The sequence below is a fragment of the Dasypus novemcinctus genome, chromosome 10 (genome assembly GCF_030445035.2).
Source record: "Dasypus novemcinctus isolate mDasNov1 chromosome 10, mDasNov1.1.hap2, whole genome shotgun sequence".
In the NCBI taxonomy this organism is placed as follows: domain Eukaryota; kingdom Metazoa; phylum Chordata; class Mammalia; order Cingulata; family Dasypodidae; genus Dasypus; species Dasypus novemcinctus.
Genome location: NC_080682.1, coordinates 108,123,091 through 108,138,967, shown reverse-complemented (window position 1 = coordinate 108,138,967; position 15,877 = coordinate 108,123,091). Strand labels below are relative to the sequence as shown.

Here is a 15,877-nt window from a genome sequence, read left to right as displayed (position 1 = left end):
TAATCAGGGATGACAGGGTCAGCTTCCATGTTTGGAAAGTGCCTCTGGCTGCAAAGTGGGGAGTGGGTTTGGGAACGGCTTAAGCAGGATTTGAGATTGTGACTGATTGATTATACCAGGGCAGGAAGATGCTTTGCAGGCCAGGAGGCAAAATCGAGCTACTTATTAACAAGAGAGGGAACCAATTTCTACAAAATTTGAATCGATGAATTTCAAAATAAATAATGATCAAATGCAGGTTTTTTTGGTAATACATGGCTACTAATGTGAAGAATGAAATTCTTTTGGAGAGTAAAGGCATTTCATTGCAGTTTAGAGTTACTGTTCCTTATCATCAGATCAGTTGCAGATGTTCATCTGTAGAAAACATTCTTAGCTCACAGGTCACACAAGCACAGGCTGCAGTTTGCTGACCCCTGGTCTAGATTAATGAGGCTCCGCCAAGCGAGAGAGAAACAAAGGAAGCTCCCTGCCACCCCACCCCTGCAGCAGCACAGCCCTCCAGGGGGCTCCAGTTAAAATGCATCTTTGTTACTGGGAGGGTCTGAGGTCCTTCAGCCACACCCTGTAATCTCAGCATCTCAGGGGAGAATGACCTGGGAGCTCCCACTCCAGGGCAGGGCCAGGACGCACGTGCCAGGGCAGGGCCATCACACACGTCCCAGGGCAGGGCCAGCAGGCACATCCCAGGGCAGGGCCAGCACACATGTCCCAGGGCAAGGCCAGCACACACGTCCCAGGTCAGGGCTAGTGTACATGCATGTGTTGGAATCACACTGTATCTGGGACAGGGCAGGTGATGTGCTCGAGGTTACAGGGCAATTTGGTAACAGTTGGGATTTTCACACGCAGACCTCCAGATCCCCGGTCCTCTGTTCCTTTCTCTTTACCACCATGTGGTCACTGTGGACCCAGCCCACCTGGAGGGGAGGCATATGTGGACAAAGAGGTGGTGTCAGGACTCACCTGCCCAGGACAAGGAGTTCTTCAGTCTCCTCCCTTCCCTCCTGGCGGCACAGGGGCAGATCATCCCACCCGATTTACATACCTTTGCAGATGTAAACTTCCAGATGAGGAATCTGAGGTTCAGGAGGATGCCTAACTTTTTTGGCATCTGTGGTGGGCTGGAAAATGGCCCTGTAAGAGGTATCTGTGCCCTAATCCCTGGAACCTGTGAACATTACCTTGTCATGGAGAAAGAAAGAAAAAGGTCCTTGCAGATGTAATTAAGTTAAAGATCTTGAGATAGGGAGATTGTCCTGGATTAACTAGATGGACCCTTAATGCCATAGCATGTATCTTTATTAGAAGGAGGCAGAGAGATTTTTACTAGATGAGAAGGTGATGTGATGATGAAAGCAGGGAGAGAAATCCCAAGATGCTGTGCTGCTGTGATGGAGGAAGGTGCCACGAGCCAAGGGATGTAGATCTAGAGGCTAGAAAAGTCAGGGAAATGGATTTACCTTAGAACAGTGGTTCTTAACCTTTTTTTTTTTTTGTTCCACTGACCCCTTTGCCAGTCAGGTGAAAACCACAGACCTCTCCCTAGGTCCGCACTACACTGTGTGTTATTTAATAAGTAGACCACACCTGCACCAACACGTCCCCACAGGAATAATGCTTTTTAGAATTTCAACTCAAGCTCACGGACTCCTTGCTAAGAGCACCTGCCTTACAGCCTCTGGGAAAATGTGGCCCTGCACACTGGGCTCTGGCCCAGTGAAACTAACTCTGGGCATCTAGCCCCAGAACTGCGGGAGGCTCGACTGCTGCTGCTTTAAGTGACCACGTTGAGGTGATTACAGCAGCCGCAGGAAACTGACACAACATCCTACGGCAATTTTTTTTCTTTAAATAAACTTTTAATTTTAGATTAGTTTTGGATTTTAGAAAAGTTGCAAAGATGGTACAAGAGGACCTATGTACCTCTCCCCCCACCCCCGGTGGCAAACATCTTACGTTATTGCTGTGAGTCACACCTGAGGGGCGGAGAGCAGCACATGACCCTTGACTAATCCCCCCCTTTATTCAGATTTCACTCGTTTTTCCCTAATGACATTTTCTGTTCGAGGATCCCATCCAGGACTCCACACTGCATTTAATTATCGTGTCTCCTCATCTCCTCTAGTCTGGTAGTGTTTCTCAGACTTTTGTTGTTGTTTTTTTCAGGTACCAGGGGCTGGGGATTGAACCCAGGGTCTTATATGTGGGAAGCTGGTGCTCAACCACTATTTTTGTTTTTTAAAGAATTATTTTATTGCAATTTAAACAAAATAAAAATAAAAAGACTCATTTTATTTGTCCATTTTTCCCCACCCCCTCATTTGCATTTGCTGTGTCTGGTGTGTGCTGGTCTTTGTTTTTTCTTTTTAGGAGGCACCAGACCTCCCACATGGGAGGTCCAGTTGCCTGAGCCACCTCTGCTCCCTGCTTTGTTTTGTCTCTCATTATGTTTTCCTCCATGTGTCTCTTGTGGCATCATCTTGTTGTGTCAGCTCGCAGTCTTGCTTGTCTTCTTTAGGAGGCACCAGGAACCAAACCTGGAACTCCCATGTGGCAGTCGGGAGCTCAGTTGCTTGAGCCACGTCCGCTTCCCTCCCCTGAGTTGGATTTTACATTTGTTTTTGCTTGTGGTTTGTTTCCATTTTCCTTAGGAGGCACCAGAAACTGAACCCAGGACCTTCCATGTGGGAAACAGGGGCTCAAACACTTGAGCCACATCCTCTCCCCTCCTTGTTTCTTTTTTTTTTTAAAAAAAGATTTAGTTTATTTATTTCTCTCCTCTCCCCACCCTCCCCCATTGTCTGCTCACTGTGTCATTCATTGTGTGTTCTTCTGCATCCACTTGTGTTGTCAGGTGGTGCTGGGAAACTGCATCTCTTTTTTGTTGCACCATCTTGCTGTGTGCGCTCTCTGTGTCTGCGGCACCACTCCTGGGTGGGCTGTGCTTTTTTCATGCAGGGTGGCTTTCCTTGTGGGGCCACTCCTTGTGTGTGGGGTGCCCTTGCATGGCACAGCACTCCTTGAGCACAGCAGCACTGCACGTGGGCCAGCTCACCACACGGTGAGCTGATATAAATAAATGACTTCCCCCAGTCATTTATTTATATTAGTATGTACTTGTGGATGTTTATTTTACACTTTGGATTATAATCCAATACTGTATGAGCCCTTTTCTTGCTCAAATTGTTCCAGCCATGGACTTTGCGGACTCTTTCAGATTGGCTCCCATGTCCCATCTTTTTGTTTTTTGAGCACTTTCTTACTTTCTGACATTGCAAGATGCTTTAGGCTCATCTTGTACTTTCTCTTCCCCAGCCCTAGAACCAGCCATTTCTCCAAAGATCTCTGCTCTTTTTCAGTAGAGCATGGTATTAGACACCAGGATCTGGGCTTTAGATGCGCTTGTTCCTGAGGGACATTGCTTCCAGGTCTCTGAGTAGACAGAGCTAGGAAAGAGATGTGTGTGCACTAACTCTGCATACACACAACTTGTAATGACTTCTGCAGCTTTACGAAGCCGAAGAGTTCACGCTGCTGTCTCTTACTCTAATGTCTTACCTACCGCACATTCTTCTCCGCACTCCTTGCTTTACCATTCTCTCCAACAGTGAAAAAACTGGCTCCCACCATCCACCACCTCTCTGCTTATTCGTTCAGTGTCAGGATACATTACAGCAGTTTCAGACTTGTTACCTGTACCCCCACGAGAAAAACCATTTCCAACCCAAGAGCAGTGTTAATGCACGGTTCACTTTGTCGTTAGTCTTACAGTTTCCAGTCACAGCCCGTTTACCAGGGTTTCCTGGGCCAGCACCTTTTCTCCTGGCTCCCTTCAGTCATGCTTTCTCTGTGACACAGTTAGACTCTTCTGTCACAGTCTGTATTGTATTCTGGAAACCCCCAAACTTCTGGGTGATTTTTAAATTTAATTTGTATAATTAAGGTCCACCCTTTGTGCTGTGAAGTTCTGTGTGTTTTGACAAATTCATAGCATCTTATTTCCACCACCACAGTACTGTACAAGTTAGTTCCACCATGCTAAACAATTCCCTGTGCTGCCGCTGGCCAAACAACCCTCCCTCCCCAATCCCTGATCACCACTGACCTGTTTTCCATTCCTATTATTTGTCATTTTCAGTGTGTCATATTAATGGAATCATACAGTATGTAGGCTTTTTTGTCTGGCTTCTTTCACTTAGAAAAAACGCATTTAGTAGAGCAGTGAAATAAGCAAGGCACATAGGGACAAATGTATAGTGTCACTTATATCAAATATATAGAATTAGTGAATTCTAATTTCAGAGACAGAAAGTAGATTAGTGATTACCAGAGATTAAGAGGGAAGAGGGGGAAGATTTGGATTGGTAGGTATAGAGTGTTTATGAATAAAAACTTATTTCAAAAAGATTCATCCATGTTGTGTGGCTTAATGGCTTGCTGCTTTTTATTTCTGAATAATATTCCATGACATGAATTACCACGGTTTATCCATTCGCCTCCTGAAGGACATCTTGGTAGCATCCACTTTTGATGATTATGAATAACGCTGGTATAAACATTCACGTGCAGGTTTCCAAATCGGTTGGGTAAATACCTTGGAGTGCGATTGCTTGGTCATTTGGCAAGTTTAGATTATTTTTTATATGAAACTGCCAAACTGTCTTCCAAAGAGGCTGTGCCATTTTGAATAAGTGAGAGTTATTTTAAGTTATGGACCTTAAATCCAACTTTTCTGATCTTTCCTTTGTTTCCCAAGCTGGTAGTCAGGAGGCCACACCTTACAGGACAGCGGGCTTTGCAGTCAGGCAGATCTGAGTTTGAATCCCGACTCCACCACTTAAAAACCACGTGACTTGGGACAGGTTAATCTCTCTGAGCCTCACACTGGGGTTTAATTCTTCATATACGTATGAGGTCATGGGTTGGATTCTTCAAGAAGCAGATTTTGAGGAGGGATTCAGCCTGCAGGATGTTTACTCTGGATGGCCTTGGGGACACCACCTGTGGAAGGAAGGGAAGGCGGGGGCATTGAGCAGAGGGAGAAGTCGAGCTGATGTGGCCCATCAGAGTTGCTCTGAAATGGCCGAGCCTTTATAGTCCATCCTCCTGGGACCAGTCATTGTAGGTGGCCGCTTAGGGATGGGGGTGCCCTCGGGTGAGGGGCAGCTGAGGTGACCCCAGAAGGGGCTGATAGCCTCTCCTGACAGCACCAAGTTCTTCCACGAAGGAGCATGTGGGTGGCACAGCCCAGCATCCCCACGTAAAGCAGAATGGACGGAGTCCTGGCTGAGAGCCGGAAGCAGTGGAGCCCCAGTTACAAGCTGCCGCTCCCCAGCTGTGCCTGCAGGTGAGGCCTCCCTGCTCCCAGCTGCCTCAGCTCGCCCAGATGTAAGGGGACAAAACAGCAGCCCCGACCAAGCCCGTGCAGTGCTTGGCAGTTTACCAAGTCATTTTCTGTGCATTAGCTCACAACGACCTTATGATGATGATAGTGGCCACAAGTTCCAGAGCAGAGCTACTCAAGTGGGCTCCGAGGGCAGGCGCTGGCGCACGCACTGCTTGTTACTGATGTCTCATGAAATTAGTACAGAAATCAGGAGTAACTTGATAAATGTCTACAGCAATGCAATAGGGTAATTTGTTGTCTGTTGACTCTAATAAAAAATTGGGACCTGTACTATGTTTCTCTTTGTTTTCTCCACTTTCTTATAGTTCATTTAGCTGGTATTTTACAAATATATATGTCCACAACAAATTAGGGGAAAAACCATGCTTGGTTCTTTGCCACTTTTCAACTGGTTGAAGAGAGAAACACTCAGACCAGTTTTCTGGCAGGGAGGGAGAGAAAGACACGCCTAAGCCTCGTCTGAGATGGGCACAGGTCCTCCAGGTCATTTCCTGGCCCTTAGCAAGGGGAAGGGAAGAACTAGCATTTATTGAATATTCAGCTGTGGATGAACCGATGGCAGGGGAAGACACCGAGATGCGGGGAGGGGACATGGCTTGCACAGCGCCACACAGCCATGCAGGGAGCAGGTCGGGACAGGAGCTGGCTCTGTGGCTCTCAGGCCCCTGCCGTTTCCACTGCCCATGCTGCCCTCGTCTAAGCCAGAACCTGGCAGGGTGGGAATGGGTGTGTCACAGCTGTCTGGGAAGGCGGCCTTCACGTTACGGCCGGGATTCTAGAATGACCTTAAAACTCTCTGACATGTGACCCTCATCTGTGAAGAAGGGGTCACGGCATCCTTGAGGTGACGTACGCAGAGCATCCTGCCTGCAGCCTAGCACCTAGTAGGGACTCCATATATGGCTGAGGGTGCAGCTCTGCACTTCCTTGGGGTCACTGGTCAGCCCAACCCATCATCTCCCCTCTGGCCTGGCCCATGGCCCACTCCATCTCAGAGACCTTCCAGAGCCCTCCACACCTGGGGATAAATTCCTGGCTCGTTGGCTGGACATTGAGTTCTATCAGACAATAAGCAAAACCCAGTCAGGACTCTGTCTGCCTTATTCACACTTCTCTACAGCACCTGGCCCACTGCATGCATTCCAGAAGTGTTGTCCAAATTCAGACCTAAGCCTCCAGGAGCCTTTCCCCTGAGCCTCGCCCTTGGACCTGAGTCATAAGCACCACCCCAGCGCTGCCCCCCAGCTTTGCGCCACAGCAGCTTCCGTTGGATGCCCTCCTGGCCTCTTTGCCTCCTTCTGACCCTAGCAAAGGGCACTCCCTGTAGGAGGGCAGCCTTGTCCCCTGCCACGTGGCTGCTGCAGTGCTGAGCTGGCTGACCCTGTCCCACCCTGCACTCCTGGCCCAGTCAGCCATAAAGTGCTATTGACAGCCAGGGCCCTGCAGCCCTTTGCTCCCTCTGGGTGATATCTGAGAACGTCTCCCCAGGTCAAAGGGCATCCTGATTTCCAGGGGATGCTAGCTTCCCCTCACTTGGGGCCTCTGACCCTCTCTAGCCATGCAGAACATACCCTGTCCTCCTCTGGCCACCTGCATCTGCGTGTGTGCTGGGGCCAGGGGAACCGTCTTCCCACCCACTGCTGAGGTGGGCTCTGGGGCCAGAGCAGGTGCAGATGGTGCCGCTTACTGCCTGCACCTTCATCTGTCAGCTCCTAGCACTTGGCCTTAATCGAGCAGGCCAACCGCTGTAACGAACACTCCCCAGACTCAGGGGCTTGGCACAAGAAAAGGACGTTTGTCGCTTGCATGAAGTCCTATGTGATTGTCTGAGTGGCTCTCTTGGTCAGTCTTCCCTGAGACAGGGCCCTGTCCTTCTATCTTGGGTGGCCAGTGTTTTCAACATGGGGCATCCAAAGTTGCTACCAAAGAGAGGCCTCTTGTCCCCAGCCCCCCAAGTACCCCCACTCACCTCCCTCCATCTCCCTTCCTGGCATTCTCAAGTCTGATGGCCCTCGCAGGCCATTGCAGCAGCCCGGTGGGTCATGTTTAACACACGTCCCTCTACCCTTTGCTCTGCTGCTGCTACCCCCCACCCATGTGTGTACCCCCCTCGTGGCCTGCTCGGCCTCTGTCCCTTGGGGAAGTGACCTCATGCGGCAGAACACAGCATCGGAGTAGCCCAGGTTGGCGTCTGAGGGTTAGTCCTCTGTCCCCATGGTAACCAGCCTACAGGTTGGCCCTCAATGAGCCTCGCCTCCTGGTATCCACACCCTTGTGCCATCATCCCCTCCTGTTGAGCATGCTGGCCTTAAAGAATAGTAGAGGGCAGCAGTGGTGTATGTGACTCAGACTAAGCTGACAAGGCAGTGTGGCTACTCCCTGTCTTTCTGATTGCTTGCTCTACAGGAAGCCACATCATAAACAACCCTACAGAAGGCCAGCGACCTGAAGAAGAGAAGTCCTCCCCCAGGACGTGGGAGTAAGCCTGGAAGCCAGTCCTCCAGCCCCGCCAACAGCCGGCTGCAGCCTCCTGGGAAGCTCTGAGCCGGAACCCCTGAACCAAGCCACACCCGGGTTCCAGACCCTCGGAAACTATGTAAGATATTACTGTATCAAGCTGCAGAGTTTTGGGGTAATTTTTTACACAGCAATAGGTAGCCCACATTTAGGTACCTGGAAATAGGGTGCTGCCATAACAGAAACCTAAAATGAGGGAATGACTTTGGAACCATGCATTGGGCATGAGGGGAGTATTAGTGCCACAAAGAAACTGTTAATAGGGAACAGATGTGGCTCTGGCGATTTAGTCCCTGTTCCCACGTGGAAGGTCCAGGGCTCAGTTCCTGATGCCTCCTCAAACAAAACAAACAAAAAAACCAACAAGCAAAACATGAAAAAACCAACTCAGGGGAGCCAATGTCAACTTCCCACATGTGAGGTCCCAGGTTCAATCTCTGGCCCTGGAACCCTCAAAAAAAATGAAAAAACTGTTAATAGAAGCCACATGACTTTGATAAAGCTGCAAGTGAGGGTGAGTAGAAGAAAGTGAGAGAAACGTTACTGGAAATTAGAGGAAAGAAGATGCTTGTTACTAGCCTCAGACAGTTTAGCTGGGCTGTCATGTGCAGTAATGTGGGGTAGGAGAGTCCTGAATGGTCTAGAAAAGGAGATCTCCAGGCAGAGTGCCAAAGGTGCCAGCTAGTTTATTCCTGTGGCTTATAATAAAATGGATTATAGCAGAACAAAGCAAAAAGGAATGAGGACTTACTGGTTTTGAAGATTCCCAGCTTCTCCAGATGGCAAACAAGGCTAAAATGAAGAAATGGCTTCCAAACAAAGATCAAATCTAAGGCACTCCCAGGAAAACACAGTACAAAAATTAACCCTTTGTTAAAAACACAGCAGGATCAAAAGGAGGGCCTCAGAACACCATTCAGTTAGACAAAAGGCCCTGTAAATAGTGTAAGGGCATGCCTTCCAGATCTTCTCAATCAAAGGGTGGAAGGATAAAGGGCCTTGCCTGCCAGCCTGAGCAGGGGTTTTGGCATTACGGTGTGGCCCGGGGGACCATTTTATTTTAGATTTCTCAGGTGATGCACATGGGAAGGCTGGAGGCGGGGACCTCAGTGCATATTTACTCATGTGGTGACACCCAGGGTGCTGTGGAAGGGGCAGTCTGGGGGACTTGGAGGGACCCCTGTCTCAGGAGGATGGGGGAAGGCTTTCCTGAGTGGGTGAAACTCATGAAGGCTGAGTGGGATTTGTCCAGACCAAGGGTGGGGTGGGGGTGGGAGCAGGTGTCCCCAGCAGAGAGAGACCACGTGGGATATAAAGGGTTGCAGGTGGCTCAGTGTGAAGGGAGCAGAGTGGCAAGGGAGGCAGGGAGCTGAGGCTGGGGGCACCTGGGCTGGCAGAGAGCACGGGGCCTTGCAGAGGGTGTCTGTCCTCCTCCACCTCTGCACATCTGCTTTCCACGGCCTCCACTGAGCTCTTTCCAGGGAGACCTCCCCGTGCAGAAGGCAGCACAGACCTGGCACCCTCTCGCTTCTGACTGGGCACAGGCAGGGGAGCCTTGGCAGGAAATGGAGCAAAGGGAAGAGAGGGAGGTGGGAATGTTCACCCCCGGGGGGTCCCCCCGCCCTGCCTCTCTTGGCTGATGGCCTCCCCATGGGTTCCAGTCCCCGTGGCCTGCACTTGCCCCCCCAGCCTCAGGGGGGCAGCAGTGCCTCGCCCGCTGCCACAGCCCCGGGTTACTGCCCCCACCCTTTGCCCTGCACGCACCCCAGAAAAGCGCTCCTTCATTAAACCTAATGGCATCTGGAGCCTGCTGGGACCAGATTAACACAAACTCTGTCCGGGGAGCGATGGAGGGCCATAGTGTGGTGGAAGTCCAGAGCTTCAGTTATTTCCATATAGAAAAGTCAGGACTTGGGAATAATTTTTGGGAAGGAAAAATGATTTATTTAAGACCGGCCAGGTTTGGAACTTCTCATTCCAAAATCCGAGCCCTGAACAAGATCTTTGAGTTCCTTTTATACAGAGAGGAAGGACCAAAGGGTTCTTTGTGTCAGTGCTCAATAGGCTTGAACTAGCATATGTCTTCCACATCCTCGGTAAGCTTTTAGCATGGACTTCATACAGTCTAGATAAGCTTTAGCACATTTGGTTTGCATTTTCCCTGAATATTTAAAGTGGATAGAGTTTGCATTGATAGACTGTTTCCTGGGACTGGAGTCGTTGCCATGGTCACCAAGGGCAGGAGGGCAGCCTCTCACTGTCCCACACCCACAGGTCAGGACACAGACCGCTTAGGTGACCTATGAAGAGACAGCAGCCTCCCACCCATAGCCCCCATCAATAGCAGGTTGTGAGCTGGGGAGTGAGATCTGTGTTTCAGGCGCTGGCTCTGGCTGCCGCGTGAACGGTGGCCTGGGCAGAGTGAGCCGGGGCCCTTGGGATAAACTCTGGCTTTTATCACGTCCACACAGGAATTCCAGGGCGAGTGTGTGTGTGTGGGGGGAGGGGCTCTGCGGTGAGCTTTCCCGTACAATTTTGGTAGATTTTCTGTGAATATGGCCACGAGGACCCCTCCTTGTGCCCACGTCCTTCTCAACTATGACCTTCCTTGCTGCCCCTCCCCTCTGGAGGGGGCATCTATCCCTCATGCCTCAAATCTGGGCTGCCATTGACTTTGCTTTGGCCGAGGGAGGGACGCAGGGCAGGCCGTGCAGCCTCGGACTCGGGAGGCCTGGCAGCCTCGGCTCTCGTCTTTGCCACCCACTCAGCATCATGTTGAAGGCCGTCAGTCTAGAGGGGCCCAGGGCCCACGTGGAGAGGCCCGGCTGTTCCAGCTCCTCCACCAGTCCCAGCCACAGAGCACCCACCAGCCGAATGCAAGCCCCAGGAGAACCACCCGCCAACCGTGGAACGGCGGAAATAACCCTGGTGGGTTCACCCCTCACTTTGGAGGGGCCTGTTACACGGCAGGAGGTAACTGATGGGAGTGGGGCGGGCAGGGTGCTTTTTCACCTCCCTGCTTCCTTCAAGGCCCTGCCCTCATGTCCCTTGCCCCAAGTCTCCCCGCTGGCTGGGTATCTCCGCTCCCTCCTCTGGACCCCTACTGCCCGTCACCCCTGCTTCTCCTGCGACACCTACGCCATGCTGCCTATAGGATGACAGGCACCTTCTGGAGACACTGTGCCCATTTGCCATTTGACTGCTACCTTACATCATCCCCTAAAGGAGGCAGTGGCTGACATTCTCGGGACACACTCCCCAAACCAGGGGTCAGTTACTGTAATCGTTCTCAGATGATGAGCTTGAGGTTTGGAGGTAGCGTGGCTTAGCCCAGGGTCGCTGGAAGGGGTGGAGCCAGGATTCAAACCCTAATGGACACATCTCCAAATGCCACCCATGGCATAGCTCCTCGCATGCTCTGCCCTGGAGGGCAAGGCCTCTGCTTCCTGCTGGGGTGTGAGGGGGATTCGCAAGTGCCAGCTTGCCCAGCCATGCCCTGCCCCTCACTGCCCGCTGCCAAAGAGAAGGCCCTGGAAGGTGGAGAGGGGGGCAGGGGCTACAGGGACGCATGTCCCAAACCCAGGAATCCAGACTTCTCGTCAGGGCACTCGTGCCCTCTCACCCACCCTGGGGACACTTGCGAGCACCAGACCTCGCATGTGGCTCCATTCCCTGGGCTAGTCTGCCCTGCCTCCGACCAGACACTTTCCTTCTGCCCCTGAAGGAGAGAGCCAGAGGCGTCAGCTCGGGGCTGAGGACCATGAAGTCACCAGTGTGGGCTCCCCTGGCCCAGCCTGGCCCACCTTCAGGAGGAGTAAGACACAGCCTGGGGCCAGGAGGAGAGGCGGCCCAACCCATTTATTAAAGTCACATTTGCTGAGGTCCCTTCTAGTGCCGAGGTCAGGGGCTGAGGTTACCAAGGGTGAGTCAGGAGTGAACCTATGGAGTCAGGCCTGAGAATCAGAGGTTATCTTAGCCAGTCAGGTAAACTGAGGCTCAGGGGAAGGTCATGCAGAAACAATCAGTGATGGAGCTCAGTTCTCCTTACCCACCTTCTGGAACCCTCTGGCTGCCACTCCGTAGCCCAAAGGACTCAGAAACTCGACGATGCCTCGGGAGAGTGCAGGGGACATAGTGGCCACCCCCTCCTGTCTAGCTTGGGGGAGGAGAGCAGTTGCAGGATGGAGGGACTTGTAGGAGAGGGGTTTGGGGGCTGGTGGTTCTTTGTGCTGCCACTCAGTGGTAAAGGAAGAAAAACCCGGTCACCGCTCTTTTTCCTCTGCCCATTGAGTGGCATCACAACAGAGGACAGAGACCTCAGAAATCATTCTCATCCAGCCCTCTCTCCCATTGCACAGGTGAGCAGATGGAGGCCAAGAAGAGAGAGACTTGCAGAGGTTTCACAGCAGGCATGTGGATCACAGATGCCTGAGTCTGGCCTGCTCTCCCACATTGCGGGTCTGACTTGGGACCTGGCATGGGTGGAATTTGCAGGAGTCTGGGGGTGGGGGTGGGGGTGTCTCTGGAGATGGTGTGTTCAACAAATGCCACCAGGAAGCCCTCTCAGATGGCAGCAGCTCCAGCTGGGCTCTCTAATGCTCTCCACGGCTGCTGGTCCTGCCTCTGGGGACAGCCCGCCTCTGGCTGTAGGCGCTCAGCAGAACTCCAGGTGCTGATCAGCGGGGACGTTGTACTTGAGCTTGTGGGTCTCAAAGAGGTTGCACAGCTCCTTGATGTAGCGCTGGTGCAGCTGATCCACTTCCTCCTTCGAGGGATGCAGCGTCTTCTGCACCTCGATGGGCTTGCCCACTGCAAGGCACAAAAGCGGGCAGCGGCTCAGAGTGGAAACCACCTGGGGCCACACGGGCCCTTGGTGCAGGCGCGCACCCCATGGGCATCGCCCCAGGAAAGTGCTCGTACCAAACCCCTTCCACACTCTAGTTTCAGGTGATCAGTTCTAAGAGGTTAGGGCATGACGGCACGGTACTGATAGAACAAGAGCAGCAGCTGACAGTGCCATGTGCTTTACCTGCATTATCTCCTTTAAGCCTTGTGGCGCTCCTGGGGGGATGGAATCTGTTATCATTCCTATTTGGCATGTAAGGCCATGAGGCTCAGAGAGATTAAGTAACTTGTTCAAGGCCATGCAGCCAGGAAAAGCACAGGGAAGGCAGGGCTTAGAAGCTCACCAAGTCTGCTGAACTAACAGGGGTGGAAGGAGACCAAGGGGCCTCTCTCTACAGTGTTGGGCAGAGGAACCTGGTAGGAATCCTAGAGCAGAGGTCTCCTGACAGCTCAGAGGGGACGCACTAAAGTCCATGCCCACTGCTCACAGGAAATCCCGCAGGCTCGAATTCAGAGCCTACTGACTGCTACGGGACACACAATGTACCCAGGCCTGGACCATCCCTCCCTCCACCCACCTTCTCCAATAAGTGCTTTGAGATCTTTGGGTCAGAATTAAAAACCCTCCTTCTCTGGCATAATAAATCCTGATTCAAATCTCAATTTTGCTTTTTCAGAGGCAGTGTTATCTTCTGGAAGTTACTTAACTTCTCTGGGCCTCAGTTTGCTATCAGTGATATAATAATCCCTGCCGTGCAGGTGGTTAGGAGAAACTGGACTTCTGGCAAGATGGTGGCTGAGTGAGCTTGCCTTGCCGTCTCTCCTGGGAAGAGGCAGCTGGGCACCGCTGGAGGTTCTCCGGGACCAGGCTTTTTCAGGATTTTTTCAGGGCAGGAAGTGTCTGGACATCGATTTGGTGGGAAGGTAACGGAAAGGACTGGTCTATAAGATATAAATTGGGACTTTTCAGGAGGGGGAGGCAAGATGGCGGCTGAGTGAACTTCCCGGTTACTAGCTCCTGGGGGGAATTGGCTGGGAGGTGTCAGAGACTCTTTGGGACCGGCTGTTTCGGGATTTTCCCTGGTCCGGAGGTGTCTGGACATCGATTTGGAGGGAAGGTAACAGAGAGGATCCATTTGTGAAATATACACGGAGATCCCAGCTACGTGTGGAGGATTCCCTCCTTGGGTAGGCGGAGCCGAGGCAGCTAGCACCGCGCGGAGCCCCGGCGGGCGGCGGCCAGGGTAGCCGGGTCCGGCCGAGCCCGGCCGCGCCGCGCGGGGCAGCGAGCGGGAGAGCCGAGTCGCGCTGCGCCGCGCCGGGCGGCGGGCGGGAAAGCCGAGCCCAGCCAAGCACAGCCGAGCCCAGCCGAGCTGCGGCGGGCGGCGGGCGGGGGACCGGAGCCCAGCTGAGCCCAGCCAAGCCTGGCGGCGGGGTTTCTGTTCTTTGGTTTTTTTGTTTGTTTGTTTTTTTATTTTTTAATTTTTTAATTTTTTTTGTTGTTGTTGTTCTTGTTGTTCTTTTTTTTTTTCCAATCCTCTCTTTCTTGTCCCCAATATTCTTCTTATACTATTTTACCTTAACAATACAATAGGTCCTACAGGAAATACCTCACATTTGCTGGGTTTCCTCACCCTCCACTGCCTCATTTCTCTGTGAATAGATTTAGCCTATCTACACTATCCCCTTTCCCCTACAACTTGATATCCTCCACCATCTGCTATCTCTCCTATATTCCATCTCCCTTTCTTTGATCCACAAGGTGTCTAACTCTTAATTTCTAATACCTTTGTTTAGTTTTCCATCTGGTATTCGTCCCTGAAACTATTACCTTTCTTTTCTCTTTCCCTCTCTCACGAAAACAATAGCCTCTTAGTACGTACCACATTCCTCCCATATTCAGTCGTCTACCTCATTATAGGTACTTTACTACTACTATAACTCTACACAATTTACATGATCTAACCTCCATCCTCCCAGAACTCATATTGTTGCTTTGTAAACATATATCACCAATACTACTTCACACTTTCTCCTTCCTTACACAATTGACTTTCCCCAGCACTAATACTTTCCTTTAAAGTGAGCTTAACTAGCAATAAGAAATTGGAATAAGAAGAACAAAGTGACAAAGAGAAGATATAACACTTACGCAAAAACAACAGCTAATTAATCTCCAAGACTAGACAAAGAAGCTAAGGAACTGATTAAACCCGTCAAAGAAAAAAATGTTGACAAGACAGCAACAAAAATCTACAAACCAAACCAGTAATCAGGAAAACATGGCTGAATCCAATCAACAAACTGAAAATCAGGAAGGGGGGCAGGACTTCGCACAAGCAATGAAAGATCTCAGAACATTTATCACTGACAAATTTGATGAAGTAATGAAAGAGGTTAACAGCGTGAAGACAACACTTGGAGGGGAAATTGCAGACATGCGCAAAAAAATAACAGATATGATGGAAATGAACACCACAATTCAAGAAATCAAAAATATACTTGCAGCAAATATCAGCAGACTAGAAGAGGCAGAGCAGAGAATTAGTGATGTGGAAGACAGTGCATTGGAAATCAAACAGATAGTAGAAGTGGTCAATAAAAAGGTAGAAAAAATCCAGATAGGACTTAGGGACCTGAATGATAACGCAAAATGCTCAAACATACGTATTATAGGCATTCCAGAAGGAGAAGAGAAGGGAAAGGGGTCAGAAGGAGTGTTGCAGGAAATAATGAATGAAAACTTCCCAAATCTACTGAAAGAGACAGATGTACATATCCAAGAAGCACAGCGCACTCCACTGGTCATAAACCCCAACAGGCCCACCCCAAGACATATACTTGTCAAATTATCCAATGCTCAAGACAAAGAAAAAATTCTAAAAGCAGCAAGAGAAAAGAAAACCATCACATACAAAGGAAACTCCATAAGATTAAGTGCTGATTTCTCATCTGAAACGATGGAGGCAAGAAGGCAGTGGTATGATATAGTCAAGGTACTAAAGGAAAAAAATCTCCAACCAAGAATACTCTATCCAGCTAAACTAGCATTCAAAAATGATGGAGAGTTCAAAATATTCACAGATAAACAGAAACTGAAAGAGT

General features: G+C 50.6%; 1 protein-coding gene across 2 annotated transcripts in view; it reads right to left on the bottom strand.

The window, feature by feature from the left end:
- Window positions 1-9,848: 9,848 nt before the first annotated feature.
- LOC101431775 (2-acylglycerol O-acyltransferase 2-like) overlaps window positions 9,849-15,877 on the bottom strand; it is a 29,320-nt gene continuing 23,291 nt past the window's right edge. The window contains exon 6 of one of the 2 annotated variants that reach the window (XM_058305978.1): window positions 9,849-12,736. In XM_058305978.1, the coding sequence (XP_058161961.1) occupies window positions 12,582-12,736 (155 nt within the window). In that variant the 3' untranslated portion in view covers window positions 9,849-12,581. Of the gene's footprint in view, window positions 12,737-13,381; window positions 13,715-15,877 lie in introns of those variants that run through there. The other variant, XM_058305979.2, reaches the window with a different exon arrangement.